The 20,746-nt window shown below is 44.9% G+C and overlaps 1 protein-coding gene across 1 annotated transcript in view; it reads left to right on the plus strand.

The window, feature by feature from the left end:
• DYSF (dysferlin) overlaps window positions 1–20,746 on the plus strand; it is a 206,061-nt gene that overhangs the window by 173,396 nt on the left and 11,919 nt on the right. Inside the window, 9 exon segments of the mRNA XM_090281506.1 lie at window positions 9,436–9,564; window positions 9,891–10,046; window positions 11,554–11,645; window positions 13,686–13,856; window positions 14,546–14,688; window positions 16,703–16,842; window positions 18,006–18,094; window positions 18,353–18,448; window positions 18,842–18,983. Of these exon segments, the coding sequence (XP_090137632.1) occupies window positions 9,436–9,564; window positions 9,891–10,046; window positions 11,554–11,645; window positions 13,686–13,856; window positions 14,546–14,688; window positions 16,703–16,842; window positions 18,006–18,094; window positions 18,353–18,448; window positions 18,842–18,983 (1,158 nt within the window).

Here is a 20,746-nt window from a genome sequence, read left to right on the forward strand (position 1 = left end):
TGGGAAGCAGGAGGTATAACAGAATGTATGTATATTTATACTTGTATCCTCATTTGGTGCCTGAATTGAAGAATCCTAATAAACTAATTGAGGTGAGAAAGGTCACCCACAGATTTGGAGCAAGAAGACACTGTGGGCTGGGATAACCAAGAAAGTATTTTTGGGAGAATGCTAGAAAGTCCTGAAATATTTATGGGTGAAATGATGCCTGAGATTTGTTTTAAAATATTTTTAAAAAATTGTAAGGGGGGAAGACAGATGGTATGGGTGGCCCTCTTGTCAGATTTTCAAAATATTAAAAATTATAGAACTAAAAAAATACTGAAAATTGTTAAAACTTAGAGGTGAGTACATAGGGATTTGTTATACTATTTGGTATCTTTTAAAGTTATTTGAATTTTTCCGTAATAAAGTTTTGTATCAAAATAAAAAGGAAAGTCGCTTGAGAATGTTGCTCTGATTATCCCACATCTACAGTTGGGACAGAAATTACCTAGTAAATATAAAAATATGGTACATTCTCTTACTGTGAAAATAAGAAAAGAAACCTGCCCAAGCAACCAGAAAGACAAAACCAGGGATGAGTCAGAAAATTTCTGTTATTTTGAAGAAATTCCACAAATACAATTATGCTTTTTAAAAGTAGCCTACTTTTGAAAATGATAAGCCAATCCGAGGTGACTCAAAATTGCTTCCCAAAGGACTTATGTAGTGTCCTGGACATGGTTGCCAGATAAAATTCAAAATAATCAGTTACACTTGAATTTCAGATAAACGGTGAGTATTTTAATATAAGCATGCTTCAAATATTGCATGAGACAATATTTGAAATATAAATTTATTTATTCAAAATACAAATTTAACTGACTGTCTATATTTTCACTTGCTATATCTGATTACATTACTTAGGGAAGGACTGAAAGGTTGTCAGACACATGGGAGAACCTCAAGGAGCATCCTACAGGGGACAAGATGAATGGGAGTTAGGACTAGTTGGAGGAGTAGGTGGCTTGGACTTGCAGGCAGTTCTGCCGACTGAAAGCCTTTGGTGCATACTCTGGAGGGTGATTTCACAAGGTGTTTGTTCTGGGTGAATTGTGTCTGGAGACCTGGACACACAGAGACAAGGCCTCAGGCAGCAAGTTCTTCACTGAGTTGGTAGTTGGGTGTGTGAGGCTGGACAAAGAGACAGAACTATTTATGTACCAGGAAGAAGGCCCGACACATTAGGTCTGGCATGTTTTTACTGTAGCCTTGCCAAAAATGAGAAAAACCAAGTAAGAATGAGAACTGCTAGGGTGGCCCATGACCCTGACCCCTTGCTGCTCCCTCGGATGTTGGATAACTGAATTGGCACCCAGCCCTCCAGCTTGACCTCTCTGAGGAGAACTCCGACAGTGTCCAAGTGAAAATGGGCTGTCTGAAAGAATGCACTCAACCTGTTACTGGGGCAAAACCAGGCCTGGAAAGAACTCTGGTCCTTTAAGGATAAGTAACTAGAAGAAAACCACCACTACTACCAACATGAGTCTTTGAAAAATAGTGTTAGTATTATGGAGAGAATGGAGTACACAATGGGTAAATACAAAAATATATTTTGGTAATTATTAGCATAGGGGAAAAAAAAACAAAACAACTCAAGACTTCTGGCCAAGATGGAGGCGTAGATGGACACGCTGCGTCTCCCTCCACAGCTAACAAGGAATACAACTACCTCAAAACTAGAAACAACCAAAAGTTCAAGAAAATCAAACTGCATGGAAGTCCAGCAAACAAAGATATAAAGAAGAAATACTCATCCAGACAGGAGGGGCGGAGCCGGGGCGGAGAGGATGTGGTGTGGTGGCGGCGGCAGCAGCAGCAGCAGTGGCACCAGTAGCAGCAGTGACAGCAGCAGGCTGGAAGAAAGCACAGTCACACGTTTTAAAAAGTCAGGAGGGACACTTGGAGAGCATTCCCAGCTCCTCACTGGACCTTGCAGCCCACGGTCCCAGCACCAGAGAAAATCAAGCCTCATTGCTTCTGACTGTGCAAACTAGTGGGGGTTGTGGTGGAGGCAGAAACTGCTGGGATCTCAGCAGAGTCCTCTTGTTTAAAGGGTCCCCACAGTCCTGGAACGTCTGCAGACCCACCCACTCTGGGAACAACGGCCAGGGCAGTGCTAGAGGGGCACCAGTCCGATGCAGAAGTGGGAGAGGTGCCTGGAAAAGGTGAATGCTGGGCAGGTGGCATGGTTCCCTCTCAGACCCCTCCCCCACACATAGCGCCACAATGTGGTGAAACAGGTCGCCCTGTACTGATGAATCCCTAAGGCTCTGCCCCTTACAATGTAACAGGAGTGACAGCTCTACCTGGGACGTGGAGGCAAACAAACATAGGAGCATGTCAGAATGAGGAGATAGAGAAGTATGGCCCAAAAGGGGAAACAGCTCAAGGTTCCAGTGGGAGAACTAAGTGACGAGGAAATAGCCAACCTAACAGATGAGGAGCTAGACAACCTAACAGATGCAGAATTCAAAACACTGGTGATAAAGATGCTCACAGGCTTGACAGATATGCTTGAGTATGGCAAATGCATAAGAGAAGAAGTGAAGGCTATGCTAAATGAAACGAAGGAAAATGCACACAAAACCAATAGTGAAGAGAAGGAAACCGGGGTTCAAATCAATGATTTAGAATATAAGGAAGAAAAAAAGTCAACCAGTGCAGAATGAGGGAGCAAGAATTGAAAAAAATGAGGAAAACTTCCCAAATTTTGTGAAGGAGAGAGACATACAGGTCTGGGAAGCACAGAGAATCCCGGGCGAGCTGGACCCAGAGGGGACCACACCAGGATGCATCATGACTGAGATGCCAAAGGTGAAAGATAAAGACAGAGTCCTGGGGGCAGCAAGAGAGAGGCGGAGAGTTGCCTACAGGGGGGTGCCTATAGGACTATCAGCTGATTTCTCAGAGGACACTTTTCAGGCTCGAAGGCACTGGCAAGCAGTATTCAATGTGATGAAAAGCAACCCACAACCAAGATTACTCTATCCAGCAAAGCTATCATTTGGAATGGAAGGGCAGATGAAGTGCTTCCCAGACAAGGTGAAGCTAAAGGAGTTCATCATCACCAAGCCATTATTATATGAAATGTCAAAGGGACTTACTTAAGAAAAAGAAGATCAAAACTATGAACACTAAAATGACAACAAATGCACAACTATCAACAACTGAATCTAAAAAATAAAAACAAAATCCAACTAAGCAAACCAGAATAAGAACAGAATCATAGGTATGGGGATCATTTGGAGGGTTATCAGCTGGGAGGGGGGAGGGGGAGAAATAGGGAAATAGTGCAGGGACTAAGAAGCATAATTGGTTGGTATGAAATAGACAGGGGGATGTTAAGAATAACATAGGAAAGGGTGAAGCCGAAGAACTTATATCCACAACCCATGGACATGAACTAAGGGGGAGGGATTGCTAGAGGGAAGGGGGGTACTGGGCAGAGGGGAGCAAAGGGGAAAAAATGGAACTACTGTAAAAACATAGTCAATGAAATATACTTAAAAATACTTTAAAATTATGTATACAAAAAAACAACAACTCATAGTCTCAATAGCAAAAGATAGAAAATAAAAGTTACAATCGTCGTCGTCGTCGGCAGCCGTCCGTCTCGAGAGACGATGGTGTAGCTTCTTAAGAGTCTATCTGCACCGCCGAGAATGGCTGTGCACTCCGACTCGGGAGTGACACGGTATCTGTCTCCTCCCATGTTCCGTCTCGAGAGACGATGGTGTAGCTTCTTAAGAGTCTATCTGCACCGCCAAGAATGGCTGTGCAGTCCGACTCGGGAGTGACACGGTATCTGTCTCCTCCCGTATTGAATCGACATCTTGCGATGACGCTGGAGTGTCCTCTCCAGTGAAGCTGAAGCTACAGAGCCTGGGCAGGGTGATATGGAGGGTCTGCTGTTGCCCATGCAGCAGACCCCTCCTCTCTTCGCAGCTGAAGGGTCCAAGGGAAAGACGGAGTCAATATAGCTTGGCTTCAGGTGCGCCGCAGGAGTTGCTGGTATTGACTACAGCGTCAAACCGCCTTAGGGACTCCAGCTCCGGATTTTCTGTTGGGGTTTACTCCCTTAGCCTTTCCCCTAAAGAGGTATGCCGCAAGGCAGCGGAGGTTTTTTGGAGTCAGAGTTTTCCTTCTCTGGTGTACCCTGACTGGAAGATCGAACCAGTGACACTTAGCTCGCAGGCCGACGCTCAATCCACTGAGCCAAACCAGCCAGGGATAAAAAGTTACAATAAGAAAGCATAAAAAACCCCAGTAATCATAGAAAAACACAATAGAAAATGAATAAAACATATTAGTTTTCCTAATAAATAAAAGTAGATTATATGCCTTTATTCAGTGATAAGGACTCAGATTATATCAAAAGTTAAAAAGTTAAAAGTTAAAATTCATTATTGTCTTTCAAAGACATGTTTAAAGCAATATAGCTTATAATGGCTGAAAAGTAAATATTTTGGCAATCAAAATAAGTCAGTGCAAACAAAATGGAAATAGAATTTAAAATAGAAAGCAAAGGAAACAAAATGTAATATTTTAAATAAATAAAATATGTATACCTGAATGAAAGAAACTCCCAAACATGCTTGCATAGCATAATAAAGCTTAGAAAAACTTAAAGCAAAGATGATAGGAATATATAAACCAATACCTCACGCAAGTTAAAGCATGACATGACAGAAATTAAAGTTGCAGTGGGGATGTCAATGTACCTCTCTTCTAGACAGATGAAGCAGGAAATAAATAAATAAGGAAATAAAAGGTATAAATAAAAAGGTAAATGTTTTTAAGCTATATTAAAAGTAGCTTTAAAATAGAGAATAAAACTAATAAAGAAAACAGAAAATATATTTTTTCTAATGCTCAGAGAACACTTACACAATTTGATCATATATTAGTTTAGTAATATGTTACCAAAAGCAAAAATCATACAAGACAGAATAAAATATAATAAGATGAGAAATTAATAACAAAAATTTAAACACGAAGACTAACCACTTGGAGATTTAAAAAGTATTTTATTGGAACTTCCAGTATGAACATGGCTGCACACGTCAGCATTTTTCCCCTTTTCTTCTGGAGATCATTCAAACCCACAAACTCCATTTTCAGTAAAAGTTGGAAACAAATAAAACTTGCAGACTCCAAAATACATGTAAGGGTTGTCCAAAGGCAACTGAAATTGGGTGGAAGCCACTTGACAGTAAATTAAGAGAAGATGCATGGAAATGATGAAAGGTCATAGTGGTGGCAGATCTCAGAAAACCCCATACCTCCTGATAAAAGAATGCTGATAATTATTTAAAACACGTTATAGGTAACTGGGGGCTTATTATCTATTCTTTTTACTATTGTGTGTGCTTGAAATTTTTATTAAATAGTTAAAAATATAGTTATTGAAGTTGAGGTTTAACTATAAAATATAAAAGTTATATTCCTTGTTTACCCCAATGAATATGGGAACTTGGAAGAAAGACTCATCCTGGTGACAAAATCCTCTTAAAGCCGGTTTGGTTCAGAGAGACAGAGAAGGTGGAGCTACATAAAAATCACACAGATGGGCTATATTTGCAGGAGGCCATCTGCATCTGTGGTGGAACAAAGAAATAATTTGTCTAGGAAAATCCAACACATTTAATGACAAGTAATAATAAAAGAAACAACACAACATTAATTTTAAAATGTTATGAAAAAGAAGAGAAAATATAAATCATAACCAAAAGAAGAAGATATGTACTCACCAGAAAAATTTTGCTGAGGAGCAGACAAGATAAACTATTTCACTATAAACTTTTTAGAAATGGGCAGTCAGGATGCAAAGCAGAAATGGGGGAACTTGGATCATGAGATGAGAAGAGATGAAATATGAGCTGATAGGATTCAGGAAAGGAGGAGAAGGAGACATAAAATTGGAAGGCGTCCAGTGCAGAATGGCCACATTGGAAAACATGGGAAGGGGCATGGAGGACAGAAATGATAAAAGTAAGCAAAACAAAATGAAAATAAAGAAAGAGCTATTTAAAAATGAAGAGAAAATGACATAGAAGTCAGGGAAAGGAGATCCAATATTTGCATAATTGGAGTCTCTGAGGAAGACAACCAAAACGATGGAGTAAAACAAACAAACAAACACTTAGTTTAATAAAACTACTGAAATGGGAGAATACTTGAATATTCATATTAAAAAGTCTACTTTGTGTCAGGACAAACTGACCCAGATTGGTCAATCCTGAGACATATGCTGGCATATGTTATTGGACTTTAGAGGTAAAGAATATTTTGGGGTAGTCATGCCTCTCTCTTCCAAAAAATATTAAGTCATTTAGAATAAGAAATAAGTCAAGGTGGCTTCAGTTTCTTCACCCATAGACAATAAAGCACCATCTATTGATCATCAAGGAAAGAAAGGGTGCCTGAGGATTTGTATTCAGCCAGGCTGCCCTCGGAGCACAGCGGCTGTGGACACCCAGGCGTGCATGTTCAGGAACAGGTACTGTGGGTCCCATGGGCCTGTCTTGAGAAACTCCCAGGGGAACTGTTGCTGACTAGGAGATAACTGAAAAAACCACAACAAAAGGACTCATTGTGATCATGTTTTACCTTAGACCTAAAATCAAAATAAATGGAAGAGTGAGGGTAACAAAACAGGGTATAAATAAATATATATATATATATATATATATATATTGAAAATGTACAAATGATAAAACTGAAAAAACTTAAGTGGAGAAGGGGAAAAGATGATAGTGTACAAAGACACTGAGTGCCATATTATAGAACAAATAGTGTTGACAGATATTATTTAAAATTGGCAAATCAAATAATAGGCATATAAACAAATTATACGCGAAGAGTACAGGGATAAATATTAAGGAAGATAATATTGTCTAACACCGGGTGATGAAGATGGAGAGAGCAAGAGATAAAATTTAACTAATTTATTATTGCTGTAGTAGGGAATTTATAAATACTGTCCCTGAAGCATAGAGGAATAAGAGTATTATTAGTATATATAAATTTATAATAATATTAGAATATAAACTCAGGTCATTCTAGATGTCAGAAGAATCTCACACACACACACACACACACACACACACACACACACGCACAACAGACCATTAAAGCAAGATTAAACAAAAATCTATGAAACTAAGAAACTATAAATATATAACTCTATAAATATAACTGTAAAATCAGACTAAACATATCTGTCATACGATACATGTCATATCAATCACTTATTAATAACAAAATTTAAATCAGATCTGAAAACAAAATTGAACTCTAAAATGAAGAGATTCATAAAGGCTAGAAACAAAAACTGGGAAAAATGTGTGCCTGGCAAATGCATCTAAAAAGAAAGCAGAAGTCACAATCTTTGATCTTCATATTAGATGAGAGTGTATTCAAGTTCCCAGAAGTAGGTGAGACAAAGAATGGCATCTAATAATGCTAAATTTTGAGATTATGTTCTAATAATACAACATTAATATTTACACAACAGATATTATAGGAGATACAAGAAGGAAAGGAAACATGCTGGTAGGTGGTTGTGGGGGGAGGAATTTAATTCTCTTCTTTCAGTTCATGTCAAGTCAAGGGTACAAAAACGTGAGAGGCTATAGAAAACCAGCATGATTTTTAACTTGACTAAGCCCTGTAGCCTGAAAATAGAGTCTATACACTTAAAAAACTGACCATGTAGTAGTCCATGAAGAAAACATTGATAAATTTTAAAAAGTAGCAATGCCACTGACAATATTTTTTGATTATAATACCATAAAATTAGAACTTAATAACAAGACCAAAAGCCCCAAGAGTCTCTTCCATCTTGAAATATTTTTTAAAAACCCCTCTGTTTTAGCAATTCTTGGTGAAAAAGAAAATGCAAACCAAAATTGCAAAGTACTGGGGAAACGATAAAATGCTTCGTATTAGAATTTACTGGTTATAGCTAAAGCAGTGTTCAGAGGAAGTTTATAGCCTTAGAACTTACATTAATTAAAAAGAAAGAATGAAAACTAATGAAGTATCTGGCTCTTGAATCAAGTAATAAAAGTGAAACTATGGAATGCCAAGAAAATGAAAATGAAAACATTATACAGCAGAAACAAATGGGGCAATGCCAAGGCAGTGGGAGCAGAGGCAATTTCATAGCAATAAGTATTTTTCTTATCAGAACAGAGGGAACAGGGTAAATAAAGCTTCAGCTGAAGAAGTTAGAACAACAACAACAAAAAAACTTAAAATAATTGAAAGAAGAAACTAATAAAAATAAAATCAGAAATAAGGAACTAGAATAGAGAAAATGGTAGAATTGACAAACAAAAAAATGGTTCTTTGATTGAAATGAATCAACTATATAAATAGAGCAAGAAAAAACTTAAAATGATATGTATCAAACATTAATCAAATAATAAGTTACATTTTAGGCAATAATAATATTTCCCTTATAGTTACTTGTATTTTGTAAGTTTTAATAATGAACCTACATCACTTACATAATTAATTCTTTCTTGAGTTAGAACTTGAGCTAGACCTGAATGAGAAATAATATCTAGCAATATGGGAAAAGAACTTAACCTGAAGTGTCAGTTTCAGATAAAACCAACTTAGCAGGCATGCAAAGTTGTTGACTATCACTATTTATTAGGTATATATTATTATCTATAATAGAAAACCACTGTTTGTTTAAATCTAAGCAATTCCAAAATACTGCACTAACAAATAGAAGTCATTGGCTATTTGAGAGGCATGAAATAAATATATTGAGTTCACAAATTTACAGTAGTGCTCAAAAGACATACTCGGCCCGGTGTTTGGTATCACCACCATTTGGACATCCTGGATAGTAAGCACTGTGGCTTGACATGCTAATCAGTGAATTTTCCAGAGTTCTTTCCTGATCTTCAAAGGTTGATAAAACGTCAGTTAGCTTTTCATGTATTTGTTTGACTATGATCTTATTCTCTTAAAGAATGCACCACCTGTATACGTATGTGATGATTCTCAGATACCTGGAATACTGCATTAACCAGAAAATCCTATTCCTCAGTGGCGCTGAACAAATGTCTTCCTCTCTTCCTCTCTTCTCCTGGTTTTTCCCCCATGTTCTCTCTTTAATCACCACTGTTTGCATCCTTGTTATCTCCATTTTTGTTCTCCTTTCCCTCTCCGGCCTCTCTTCTTTCTTGGCCTCCTCCCCTATTTCCACCTCTCCTACTGCTCTCCTCTTTGCCTATATTTCTCTAATTTACTTGTGGCCTTTTCCCCTCATTTTCTTCTCTGCCTCTTCTTTCTCTCCCTCTCTTCCTCTTCCTTTGATCCCTCTTCTTTCCTTCTTTCCTTATTCCCTTTTCTTGTCCGCACATGTGGCAGGTTTATGACACAGAACTGGAGAATGTGGAGGCCTTTGAGGGCCTCTCTGACTTTTGTAACACCTTCAAGCTCTACCGAGGCAAGACTCAGGAGGAGATGGAGGACCCATCTGTCATTGGGGAGTTTAAGGTAAGTCCTTGAGGACATGTTCTTAATCTAGGGAGGCCTAAAACTGGAGGGGCAGCAATAAGTGAAGGAGGCAAGGATGGGGTATTCTAGAATATCCATAATGGCTGTAGTGCTAATGTTGGTGACCATATGGGCAATGCTCGTGACCAGGTGGGATGATGCTGGTGATGCTGCTGATGCACCATCTGATGGTAGTGATGAGATGGCATTGGGTTTGGTGATCTCAGTGGTGATGAGTCTGGCAAAGATGAAAGTAATGGACATAGTGGTAACTGTGTTGGTAACAATGATGATAAAAATGAAAGGTAACTCCTCCTTCTTTTCAGGGTCTTTTCAAAATTTATCCCCTCTCAGAAGACCCAGCCATCCCCATTCCCCCAAGACAGTTCCACCAGCTGGCTGCCCAGGGGCCCCAGGAGTGCCTGGTCCGCCTCTATGTCATCCGAGCATTTGGCCTGCAGCCCAAGGATCCCAACGGGAAGGTAACGTTTCTAGAATTCTCACCTCTACCCAGAGGTACAGATGGGCTGCAGAATCTGGACACAACCCCACCCTAGGAAATTCACAGCAATCCCAGGATACCAGACAAATATGTAAAACTGAGATGTGGCTGGATGGGGAAAGGGCCAAGTGCTCTAGGAGTTCAGAAAAGGCCAAAGTCAGTATAAGACATTGGAATAGCAAGGAAGGCTTCCTGAAGGAATAAGATTCTTAAAGATTGATGGAGTTTTTATAGGCTGGGAGGGAGAAGAAAACAGTATTTTAGCAGGCTTCAAATCCTCAGTCAAAGTTTGCTGGAAGATTCTTAATGTGTGTTTAGCACAGGGATGAGGCATAAGGATAGGGAACTTCAAAGGTATAGATAGGCTGGGACTGGACTTTGTAGGACTGTCAGTGGTGGGGGAGAAGGAACAGTGGAACAGGATCAGTAACGCTGGTGGAGCCTGAGGCAGAAAGAAAAATCGGTAATATTGATCCTGTCTTTATTTAAACTTTTGATCATGGACTGTTGGCATTGGCTTTAATTTTTTTAAATATTGCATTAAAATATTGTTTATCTTGATTACTGAGATTTTTTGGCTCTCCCTTCAATTTCACGCCTGAGACAAGTACCTCATCGCCTCACTGCCGACCTGGCCTTGAGTGAAAGAGGGGAACTTGAAGGAGGGCAGGAGTCTGGACCTATGGTGAGGTGGTGGGGAAGAGGCGGAGTAAAGTTGGAAAGAGAGAGGAAGAGGAAAGAGGAGAGGCAGGGGTTGGGGCGATGGGAGTGTAGAGGTATGAGGCTAGCATTCTCTCCTGTCCCCTTAGATAGCTATAGGCCTGGCATATATCTTTGAGGTTGTGGGGAAAGGCCTGGTGTCTTATACCTGGAGCCCTGCTTTTCAAGGTGACCTCTTCTGGGAGGTCACAGAGCACAATGGAGCCATTCCCAGACCAGGCACCACCCGTGGCCTCCAAGATGTGGTTATAGCCACATCTTGATGCCAGGACTGACCCTGAGTGCTTTCTGGCCCCGGCTGCTCCTGGAGGCTAGTTGAAGGGATGCTGTTGCTTGCAGAAGGCATTCAGGGAAGGCCAGCCAGGCTGGGTTGGGCTGACACAGTCTGGCCCTTTCTCTCACTTTCTATCTGCTGAAGCAGAGGTCACAGAGAGGAACCCAACTTGACCCAATCACATATGTCATAAAAACTACCATGTTCCTGGGGATATCAGCCTGTCCCCCACCCACCCTCTCTCAGTGGGGAAGTGGGTTGGGAGTATGGAGGACTCAGGCACCCCATGTCCATTGCTGGACTGTGGCTGGAAGCCCACTTCAGGGCCACGTGGTATGGCATGTAGGATGGGGTCTTGGCCTGGCAGGATGGCAGGATGGCCGCTCCTTGATAGCTGGCCACCTAGTCCCATTGGGGGGTGCAGAGGACTGAAGAAGCCTCAAAGATATGTTGGGAAAGTGACTTTGCTTAAATCTTTCTGTCTCCCCTTCAGTGTGATCCTTACATCAAGGTTTCCATAGGGAAGAAATCGGTGAGTGACCAGGATAACTACATCCCCTGCACGCTGGAGCCAGTGTTTGGAAAGTAAGTGGGGGGAGTTCTGGGTCTTGGGGTGGAGATGCCAGCCTGGTAGGAGTGATGTGGCTGCCCCTGGGAAGTCCTGGAGCAAAGCTGTATCCCCTGAGTCTTGCATGTCTAGAGGGGCATAACCTCAGCTGGTCCTTCACTGTGCATGAAAGGCTTGAATCCTGGCAGAAACTCCTAAACACATAAACAATTACCTCAAAGATCAGAAACCTAAATAGAAGCCCAGAGCATGCATTTGCTAGTCTCTTTTTTTACGTTAACTTTCTCTGGAGTAATTTTAGATTTACAGAAAAGTTACAAAGATAGTACAGTTTCCTAATACCCATTATTCAATTTCCCCCACTGTGGACGTCTTACCAAACCGTGGTATATTTGTTGAAACTAACGAATTGATATTGCTACATTACTATTTACTAAACTCTAGACTTCATTAGGATCTTCATTTATTTTTTGTTTATTTTCTTACCAATTTTTCCACTAATGTCCTTTTAATGTTCCAGGATTTAGTCCAGGGTTCCACATTGCATTTAGTGATTACCCTCTCTTATAGTTGTACCTTTGTCTGGAGCGGCTATACAGAGGAAGGGCAGAGGAAGGATGAATTCAAGATTGCAAAATACTTCTTGAAATCTAAGAACAAGGAAAGGAAAGATCAGTGCCCAGTGCATGGGAGTAGCTCCCAGGCATCCTTACTTGGTTGCTCTTTGGATGTAAGCTTATTTAGGCTGGAGAAAGGATACTCACAGGCGAAGATGAGCAGCTCTTTCTCTAGCAGTTGTAGGAGACGGTGTGTGGCGTTCTGATATTGTTGAGTGACACATAGACTTCACAAACCAGTATCTATCAAGTTAGTGGTGGTCTCTTGGCCCTGCAGCAAGGGCCCGGTCAGCCTGGGGAAGTGCTGTTTTTGAGGGAGAAACAGTTTTGGGCTGTGATGAGCCACCACCAAGCTGGAATTGGAAGGAGGGGCTGCAGAGAAGATGGGGGAGGGGCTGGGGAATCTCTGGTGAGCTTCAGGGGCTGGCTTGAGGCACAGGTTCCTTGGTGACTGGGCAACAGATTGAGCCTCTTCCACGATGCAGGGGTGGAGGTTGGGGCTCAGGACCAGGTGGGGGGAGTGAGTGCAGAAACATACCTCTCCCACTTCGTTTCACCGTCTCCTCTAAATCACGGCTCAAGCTTGTTCTGCCTAGGTTTCAAGCCTCCCTCAGGTCACAGCTCCCTCTGGAGCTTGTTGTACAAGCTCCTCTCAATTGCAGCCCCTCTCTCCTCTCTGCCACGAGCTCTTTCACTTCCTTGAGTGTGGGTCAGGCTTGTGTCTCCCACCTGCAGAGAACTCACTGGGGAGGAGGGCCAACACCTGCACATTTGAGCACCACGGGGCTGGGGGTGGATCAGGGTCTCAGAGCATAACAGGAGCTCTATCCAAAGAAACCTTTTCACAAGCCCTCTCTCTATCCTACTCGGGAAGTAGGTGTGAAGCCCCAAGAGCCCTGAAGGTGGTTCCCAAGCCATCCCCTTAGTGAGTTCCAGAGCTCTGGCACTTTGCTCTGGAGTTTCACATTTCTTGTCTCCTGGTGTCCTGATGGAAACTTCAGTTTTGGTATTCTGTTTCAATTCATTGGTTCCTTCTATGGTCCATCAGAGGGCTGCTGTGTGCCCAGTACAGGTTACTTGGGAAAACCACAGACACAGACACAGACACAGACACAGACACAGACACACACACACACACACACACACTCCCTCTCTCTCTCTCTCTCTCTCTCTCTCTCTCTCTCTCTCTCTCTCTCTCTCTCTCTCTCTCTCTCTCTCTCTCAGACTAGCTCAGTGCCAGTAGAATGCTGTGGGAGGTGTGTGTTAAGAGCTACAGGAGACCCAAGGAGAGTAGGCAGCAGGGCAACTCCTGGGAGGGGAGGAAGAGGCCAGGATGGCTTTCAAGCTCCTCCTCTAGCCTTGCTACCCCCTTGAGTTCCCACTGTGTCTGATGACATCAAAGACCTGGAGTTGTCCTAACATCTACCCCCACCCCTGCAGGATGTTTGAGCTGACTTGCACTCTCCCTCTGGAGAAGGACCTGAAGATCACTCTCTATGACTATGACCTCCTCTCCAAGGATGAAAAGATTGGAGAGACAGTCATCGACCTGGAGAACAGGCTGCTGTCCAAGTTTGGAGCTCGTTGTGGGCTCCCACAGACCTACTGTGTGTAGGTACACCAGGCAGGCTGCTTCTCTGGCAACAGTCCCGCCCCCTGAACACTGAGCATTCACTGTGTGCCATCTCTGGGCTAAGCACTTCACAGGTGTTCTCTCACTCAGACCAGTGGGGGTCCTGTCCCCACTCCACAGAGAAGGAAACTAAGGTCCATAGATGTATGGTTTGTAAGTGGTGAGATTCGGATTTGAATCTGTTTGACTCTAAGAACCTCACTTTTCATTATGTTGTTATAATTTTAGTTCTCCTTAAGGTATCACTGAGAACCTGTAGGGGGAAAGAGAAAAGGAGGGTTAGGAGAGGGAGACAGACAATGGGACACATGGGCCTCAGCTGGACCCTAAGGGGATTTATGTCAGGTGAAGTCATGTGTGGACAGCCTCCACCCACTTTCTACCAACTTGGCTCTTCTTTGGGTCTGGTTCTCTAATCTGGAAAGTGGAAACATCTAAGTTTCAATTCTGTGTGTATGCAATTAAGCAAGTCCTATTGTCTCTGAACCTCACTTTTTCTGTGTTTAAAGTGGAGATCTCCAGTTATAATGAATGACCAGGTGGGGTTCCCACTGTGCAGGTGGAGGCTGGATGATGCTGTGCGTGTGGGTACACAGGTCACTGAACACCCCTGTGCCCTTGTCAGTGTCCTGGAGCATCTCATCTTTGTCTTGTGTTTGGGCCTCAGCTCTGGACCCAACCAGTGGAGGGACCAGCTGCGCCCCTCCCAGCTCCTCCACCTCTTCTGCCAGCAGCACCGAGTCAAAGCCCCCGTGTACCAGACAGGACGTGTGATGTTTCAGGATAAAGAATACACTATTGGAGAAATAGGTGAGCTGCCACATGACCCTGAAACCACCGGGGCCTCTTCCTCTGCCTCTTCTTTTGTTTGGCCCTCTCTCGTCATAAAGGGGCCAGCCAGACATGGCCCACATCAGCAGGGTGTGATCTGGAATCCTCCGGGGTTGCACAGATGAGCTTGGTACTTTGGGCATCAGTACTTACCTGTGGTACCGCTGTAAAAGGTCAAGGTGGAGCCAAGGTGAGAGCTGAGTCCAACACCAGGTTGGGGCCCATCTGAGGGCAAATTTCAGGGGTGAGTCTGAAGTCATGGTTGGGGTCATAGTTAGGATCATTGAGCTTCTGGATTTGGGTAGTCAGACTTTGATCAGAGTTTGGGGTACAGTCCACCTCTGAGAAAGTTTTCTACTTGAGTCACACTAGCCTGCCAGCTTGTCCTTGATGGTACGTCCTGAGCCCCACACATGGCTCCTGCATGTAAAGCATCTGAAGGGTGGGCGGAAAACCCTGCAGCCCCCACCTTGTCCCTGGTCTGCCTAATGCTCATGCCTGAGAATCCCGCTCCACGCTCCCTGCATGTCTGAGGAGCTCATAGCCCTCACTGCCCACCCAGAGCAGACTCCCCGGTGGTGTTTATAGGCCCAACTGGCCCCACACATTCTGCTGGTTTCAGAGATGCCTGATGTCAGAGCTGGTGCTGAGGCTGTAAAAGGGGAATAAGGTTTTTGACTCCTCCATCCCAAATGCCTTCTTCTTTTTCTGTTTTTCTGACTCCCAGGCCATGGCTGAGCCAGCTCCTCTCCATTAGGCCCTGCCCCTGCCCCCATTCTCTTTTCCTATAGAAGAACGTGCATCTGCTTTAGGGGCAGTCTCATTTCCTTCTGCTAGTCTGTGAGCAGCTTTAGCACAGGGGCCAGGGCTCATGGTCATAAATTTGTAGGAAAGGAAAGCCAGAAAGCTAGAGTTGGCGTGGTCTGACATCAGCCTGCTTTTGCAGATAAGGCTGTTGAGGCCACGAGAGTGATTCTTGACTTGCCCAAAGTCACCTAGCCAGCTAAAAGCAGTGCCAGATTCCTGGCCCAGTGATCCTTTTGTGATGCCCTGCTGCTTCCTTTGTGGCACCTATTAAAGTGGACAGTACAATTTTGATGAATGTGTGTGGGTACATGTGCACACAAGACTGTGAACATGGGCACACCTGAGTATACATACCTGTGTGTGTGTGTGTATTGCTATATAGACCCTCCTACCCCAGTCAAGGTCTCTCATGGGAGCTCCAAGTTCAAGTTTCAGGCTGGTTGGCCAAGCTTGTCAGGGTCAGAACTACCCCTGAGTCCTTACCCCATTCAGTACCAGTCCCTGGCATGTAGGAGCTGTACCTGGAAAGCATGAGGGGGAAATGGGAGTGTTCATGTCCAGCTATGCACCTTTCCTAAGTGAGTGTATGGTCCTAGCTGCCCTGCTGACCAGCTGCATGGCTGCTTTGTGTTTCATTTCTGTCATATGTAAAACAGGGATAGTAAGAACACTTGCTTTCTAGGATTATTATGAGGATTGAACCTGTTAATATCTATGAAGAACAGTGTCTGATTCTTGCTTTATAAGTGTTTGCTGTTATTGCTATTATTGTAGCTACTTCTACTAATAGAACAGCTTGCATGGGCCAGAGAATAGCATTAAAAGCATGTAGATGCCCAATCTGGGAGTCGAGGTTGCTGAGGCTCAGAGTTAGGAGCAGTCAGAGAGGGCTTCCTGGAAGGGATGGGCTTTGGCAGATAGGCAGTATTTGAATTGGTGGAAAAGGGAAAGAAGAACTTATAGAGGAGGTTTGGTAGAAATCATGTCAATGAGGAATCTGGATTTTAAGCCTGGAGCTTGTGGACAGTGAGGTTTCTCCTATAGGGACTGAGATGTGAGGATCGGAAGAGGTATATCTGGGCTTGGGGGAGGTTGCAGGGGTTAGGGCATCCCTAGGCCCCCAGGTGACCCTACCACCTCTTGCTCACTCAGCTCCCCCAACTTTTTTGACTTCTCTCTGCGGCAGAGGCTGGCAGGGTCCCGAACCCACATCTGGGTCCAGTCGAGGAGCGTCTGGCTTTGCACATCCTTCGGCAGCTGGGCCTGGTCCCTGAGCACGTGGAATCCCGGCCTCTCTACAGCCCCCTCCAGCCAGACATCGAGCAGGTATGCCATTGAGCCACCCCAAGGACAGCATGGACATATCAGAGGCGCCCCGGGGATCACAGGATGGGCAGTCCCTCCTTGAGGCTGTTTCTCCACAGACTGAGTGGTCACCACTGGTGGCTTTCCTGGGGACCTCTTGGACCTGGCCTCCTCTGGTCACCTGCAGCCCTCAGGGCCTATGGAATGAGCCTGAGTTGCCTCCTTCAACCCCGTGTAGGCCGGACTTCCAACTTCCCATGAGTCATTCTGAAGCCTTGCTGTTTCAGCTTGGCCTCAGGGTGCCCCCCTCTGTCATCAGTCAGTGACATCTCAGATGGCTGGCCCTGTGCTGGGCTGCAGCTGGGTGTTCAGGTAGGGCGACCAGCACCCTGTGACAGAATGGCAGAGCAGCCACAGAGAGCAGTCATCAGGAGGACCAAGGGTGTCCTCCCATGCAGAAGGAGGGTGAGCAGAGTGACAGCAGGCACAGGGAGGTGGGCTCAGGAGGAAAGAAAAGGTTTCCAGCAAAGAGGGGACCGAGGCAGCCATGAAGGTGCCTTTGAGAACATGCAGGGGATGCCACCTCTGCTGTGTGGAATGGAGCGCACTTCTTGTTGTGGCCACCAGCTCCCCAGAGGAACACGACAGGTGTCAGAATGTCAGAATGTCTTTCACTCTTCAGCTCTGTGAAACTGAAGAATTGACTTCAACGCCTGCTCCTTCGTTTATAAGATGGAGACCTAAATAACGCCTGGCTTGCAGAGAGCCAGGAACTGAGGGGTGGCAGGTGGAGCAGTTCCCTGTTGTGGAAATCCTCCGAGCTCCTCTTTGACGCAACATGCTCTCTGAGCCTCCAGGACTTTGTGTATGCCGTTCCTGTGGCCTGAACTGCCCTTCCCCCTTTTTCACCTGGCACACCGAGACTCAGATCAGAACCATCATCTCTGAAAAGCCTTCCCTGACCCTTGGCCTCCAGGCACAGACCCAAGTCATCAGCCTGCGGGCTGGTGGGCTCACCTTTGCCGCTGGCCCTGTGGTCCCATTTAGGGCCCCTCCCCTACTGGGCGGTGTGCCTCTCCATGGAAAAGCCTGTGTTTTCTCTGTCATGTGCCCTAAGAGCATATGGTCAGTAGATGTTGGTTGAATGAACAGGGTGGTGAGAGAACAGGGTCATGTCTCCTCAGGGGAAGCTGCAGATGTGGATCGACCTGTTTCCAAAGGCCCTGGGGCGGCCTGGACCTCCTTTCAACATCACCCCACGGAGAGCCAGAAGGTGACTTCCCCCAGCCATAGGCTTGGAGCTGAGCGGGGTGGAGGACTGGTTCCAGCCAGCTTGGGTGGAACAAGGAATTTACTCTTGGGCCAGGCTTCGGATTACCCAGGCCGCAGGGTACCAGTCTTGTGGCCAAGTGTCCAGCCAGGCAAGCATCAAAGTCTTCTTGGGCAAGCTGGCTCCTTGGCTTCTCAGTCAAGGGCCGCCCGCCTGTTGGTGGGGAATCTATGTTATCTGAATCATTCTTCATCTCCACAGGTTTTTCCTACGCTGTATTATCTGGAACACCAGGGATGTGATCCTGGATGACCTCAGCATCACAGGGGAAAAAATGAGCGACATTTATGTAAAAGGGTAGGGAGTCGTCCTCCTTCCCACCCATCTCAGCTCCATAGTCACCTCTTGGGAAGGGGGCTCTGGCGTAAGAGACGGGGAGGACAGGAAAGGAAGGGTGGTCTCATGGGCATGGTCTCTGCCTTTGGGATTGGTTCCCCAACTAGTTTTCTTCTTCCATATTAATGTTTGGGTTGAAATTACAAGGCTTGAAGATGTCCATCAAGAGAAAATTTGGGATGTTTAAAAGTTTGTGGCATGTTTTATACATCATGGACATTTCTTGGGAATTATTTTTCCTTTATCACTTACCAAATTCATTTACTTTCTTAATTCTTCGTTTGCCTAAATTGAGGATGCATATTGTGATGGCAACTTTAATTAGAAATGTCCTCTAAAAATGTGTATGTCCAGTTGGATGGTCGGCTTTGAAGAGCACAAGCAAAAGACAGATGTGCATTATCGGTCCCTGGGAGGCGAAGGCAACTTTAACTGGAGGTTCATTTTCCCTTTCGACTACCTGCCAGCTGAGCAAGTCTGTCTCATCTCCAAGAAGGTGGGTGTTGCTCCCGTCCCCAAAGGTGCTATTTTCTGGGCTTTCTAAGGTCAGTGGGATTATACCGCCAGTTACTGGCATACATTGTCATACCCTCAGCACTGTCCCATCACTGCTGGAACAAGCACTGCCATCATTGAAGAATCACCATTGCCATTGTCCCTTCACTGCCAGTGTGACCACCTCCATTATTGTTGCTTCACTGCCAGTGTCACTACTCCATTGTCTCCTCACTGCTAGTGTCACCACCTCCATTATTGTCCCCTCACTGCCAGTGTCACCACCTCCATTGTCCACATCACTTGTGCCATTGCCACAGCTCCCACTCCTGGTCCATTACCGCCAAAGCCACCACCATCTTCACCGTCCCCACTACTCCCTCCACTTTCACCATGATTACCATCACTAGCATTGCCGCTGTCCCACGGCCACCCCACACCATTGCTGCCACCATCATATGTAGCTGAGTGCAAATCCTAAAACCCCTGCTTTTCTCCAAATCCTAGATAAACCAAACAGGAGGAAGGATCATGGGGTCAGAGTGGGAAGAAGATTTGTAGGGAAACCCAGTATGGCCATCAGGGGGCAGTGGGGCAGACCCTTTAGAGCTTCCCAAGGGATTGGGTTGTCCATGGAATTGGGTGTTGCTTAGCTACGTCCCTCCTGCTACCTAGTTTCACACATTTCCATGTCTGGTGCCTGTGGTTACGGTCCAAGCTGGACAGTCACCAGGGAGTGATCTGCCCATCCAGGCCTGGAAGCCACTGTGCTTCTCTCTCCACCTCTTTCCTCTCACCCCAGGCTGAAGGCACCTGGGAGAGTTGTTAGCACCAGCCAGAGGGAGGACTGGATTCAGGGATCTCTGCTCTCTGTGCCTTAGCATCTTCTAGTGTTGATCACACCTGGGCTTTACTCCTGAAATAGGAGTGAAGCAGGCGGCCTCCTTCCCGGTAGCTCTACCCCTGCCTGTACAGAGCAGACCCAGAGCACAGAGAAGGGGGTCCTGCAGGCAGTGAGGCCTCAGTACCAGGCTGAAGGGAGGTAGAGAGCAGTTCTGTTGAAGCTTCTGACCACCAGGGTCCCACCTAGAATCAATTCTGCATCCAAGTTCTCTCCTATTTGACAGAGTAAATGCCTCTCTAGTGTTTCTGTTCTGCTGGTTCGATGTCCTTCCTGAGGTGGCTCAAGGCTTCAAGCCCAAAGCCTCTATGACTCCTCTTTTTTTCCTGAGTGTTGAGTGTCTTAAAGAAGGGAAATATGTAAGGTACTTCAGCCCATTAGGTCTTCTTAATTCTCTTTATTACATCCCTTCCGCATGACCCCCTCATGACCCACCACACAGGATCATATGCCCTTCAGAGCAGCCAGAATGTTCTGTGGAACATTATAAAGCCATCAAAGAAAAGAGAATATGGGTTAAACAAAGTCAAATAAATTCTTTCACCCAGGGATTGCTGTATAGTGCCTGCCAGAAAGTAGAATTTAGCTTTGGCCCCAAGTTCTGTGCGGGCAGGGAAAGCCTAACCTGTTTGCAGGTTTAATCTTGTTTGCCTTTGCTCCTCCTGCTTGTCCACCACAAGATATTTCCATAACAAAGCAAACACACACTGTGTCTCTTTGCTGTGGACAGAGCGGAAGTGGGGACTGGGAATGGGAACGGGAGGGCTGGGACACACTGCTCACTAACTCTGGTGCTCACCAAACCCCGAAAGGGCCCAGGCGTGGGTGGCAAACTGAGGCTGAGAGACACGGATTGGCCTGCT

This window comes from Furipterus horrens, unplaced genomic scaffold (assembly GCF_987537825.1).
Source record: "Furipterus horrens unplaced genomic scaffold, mFurHor1.1.pri manual_scaffold_6, whole genome shotgun sequence".
Lineage (NCBI taxonomy): Eukaryota > Metazoa > Chordata > Mammalia > Chiroptera > Furipteridae > Furipterus > Furipterus horrens.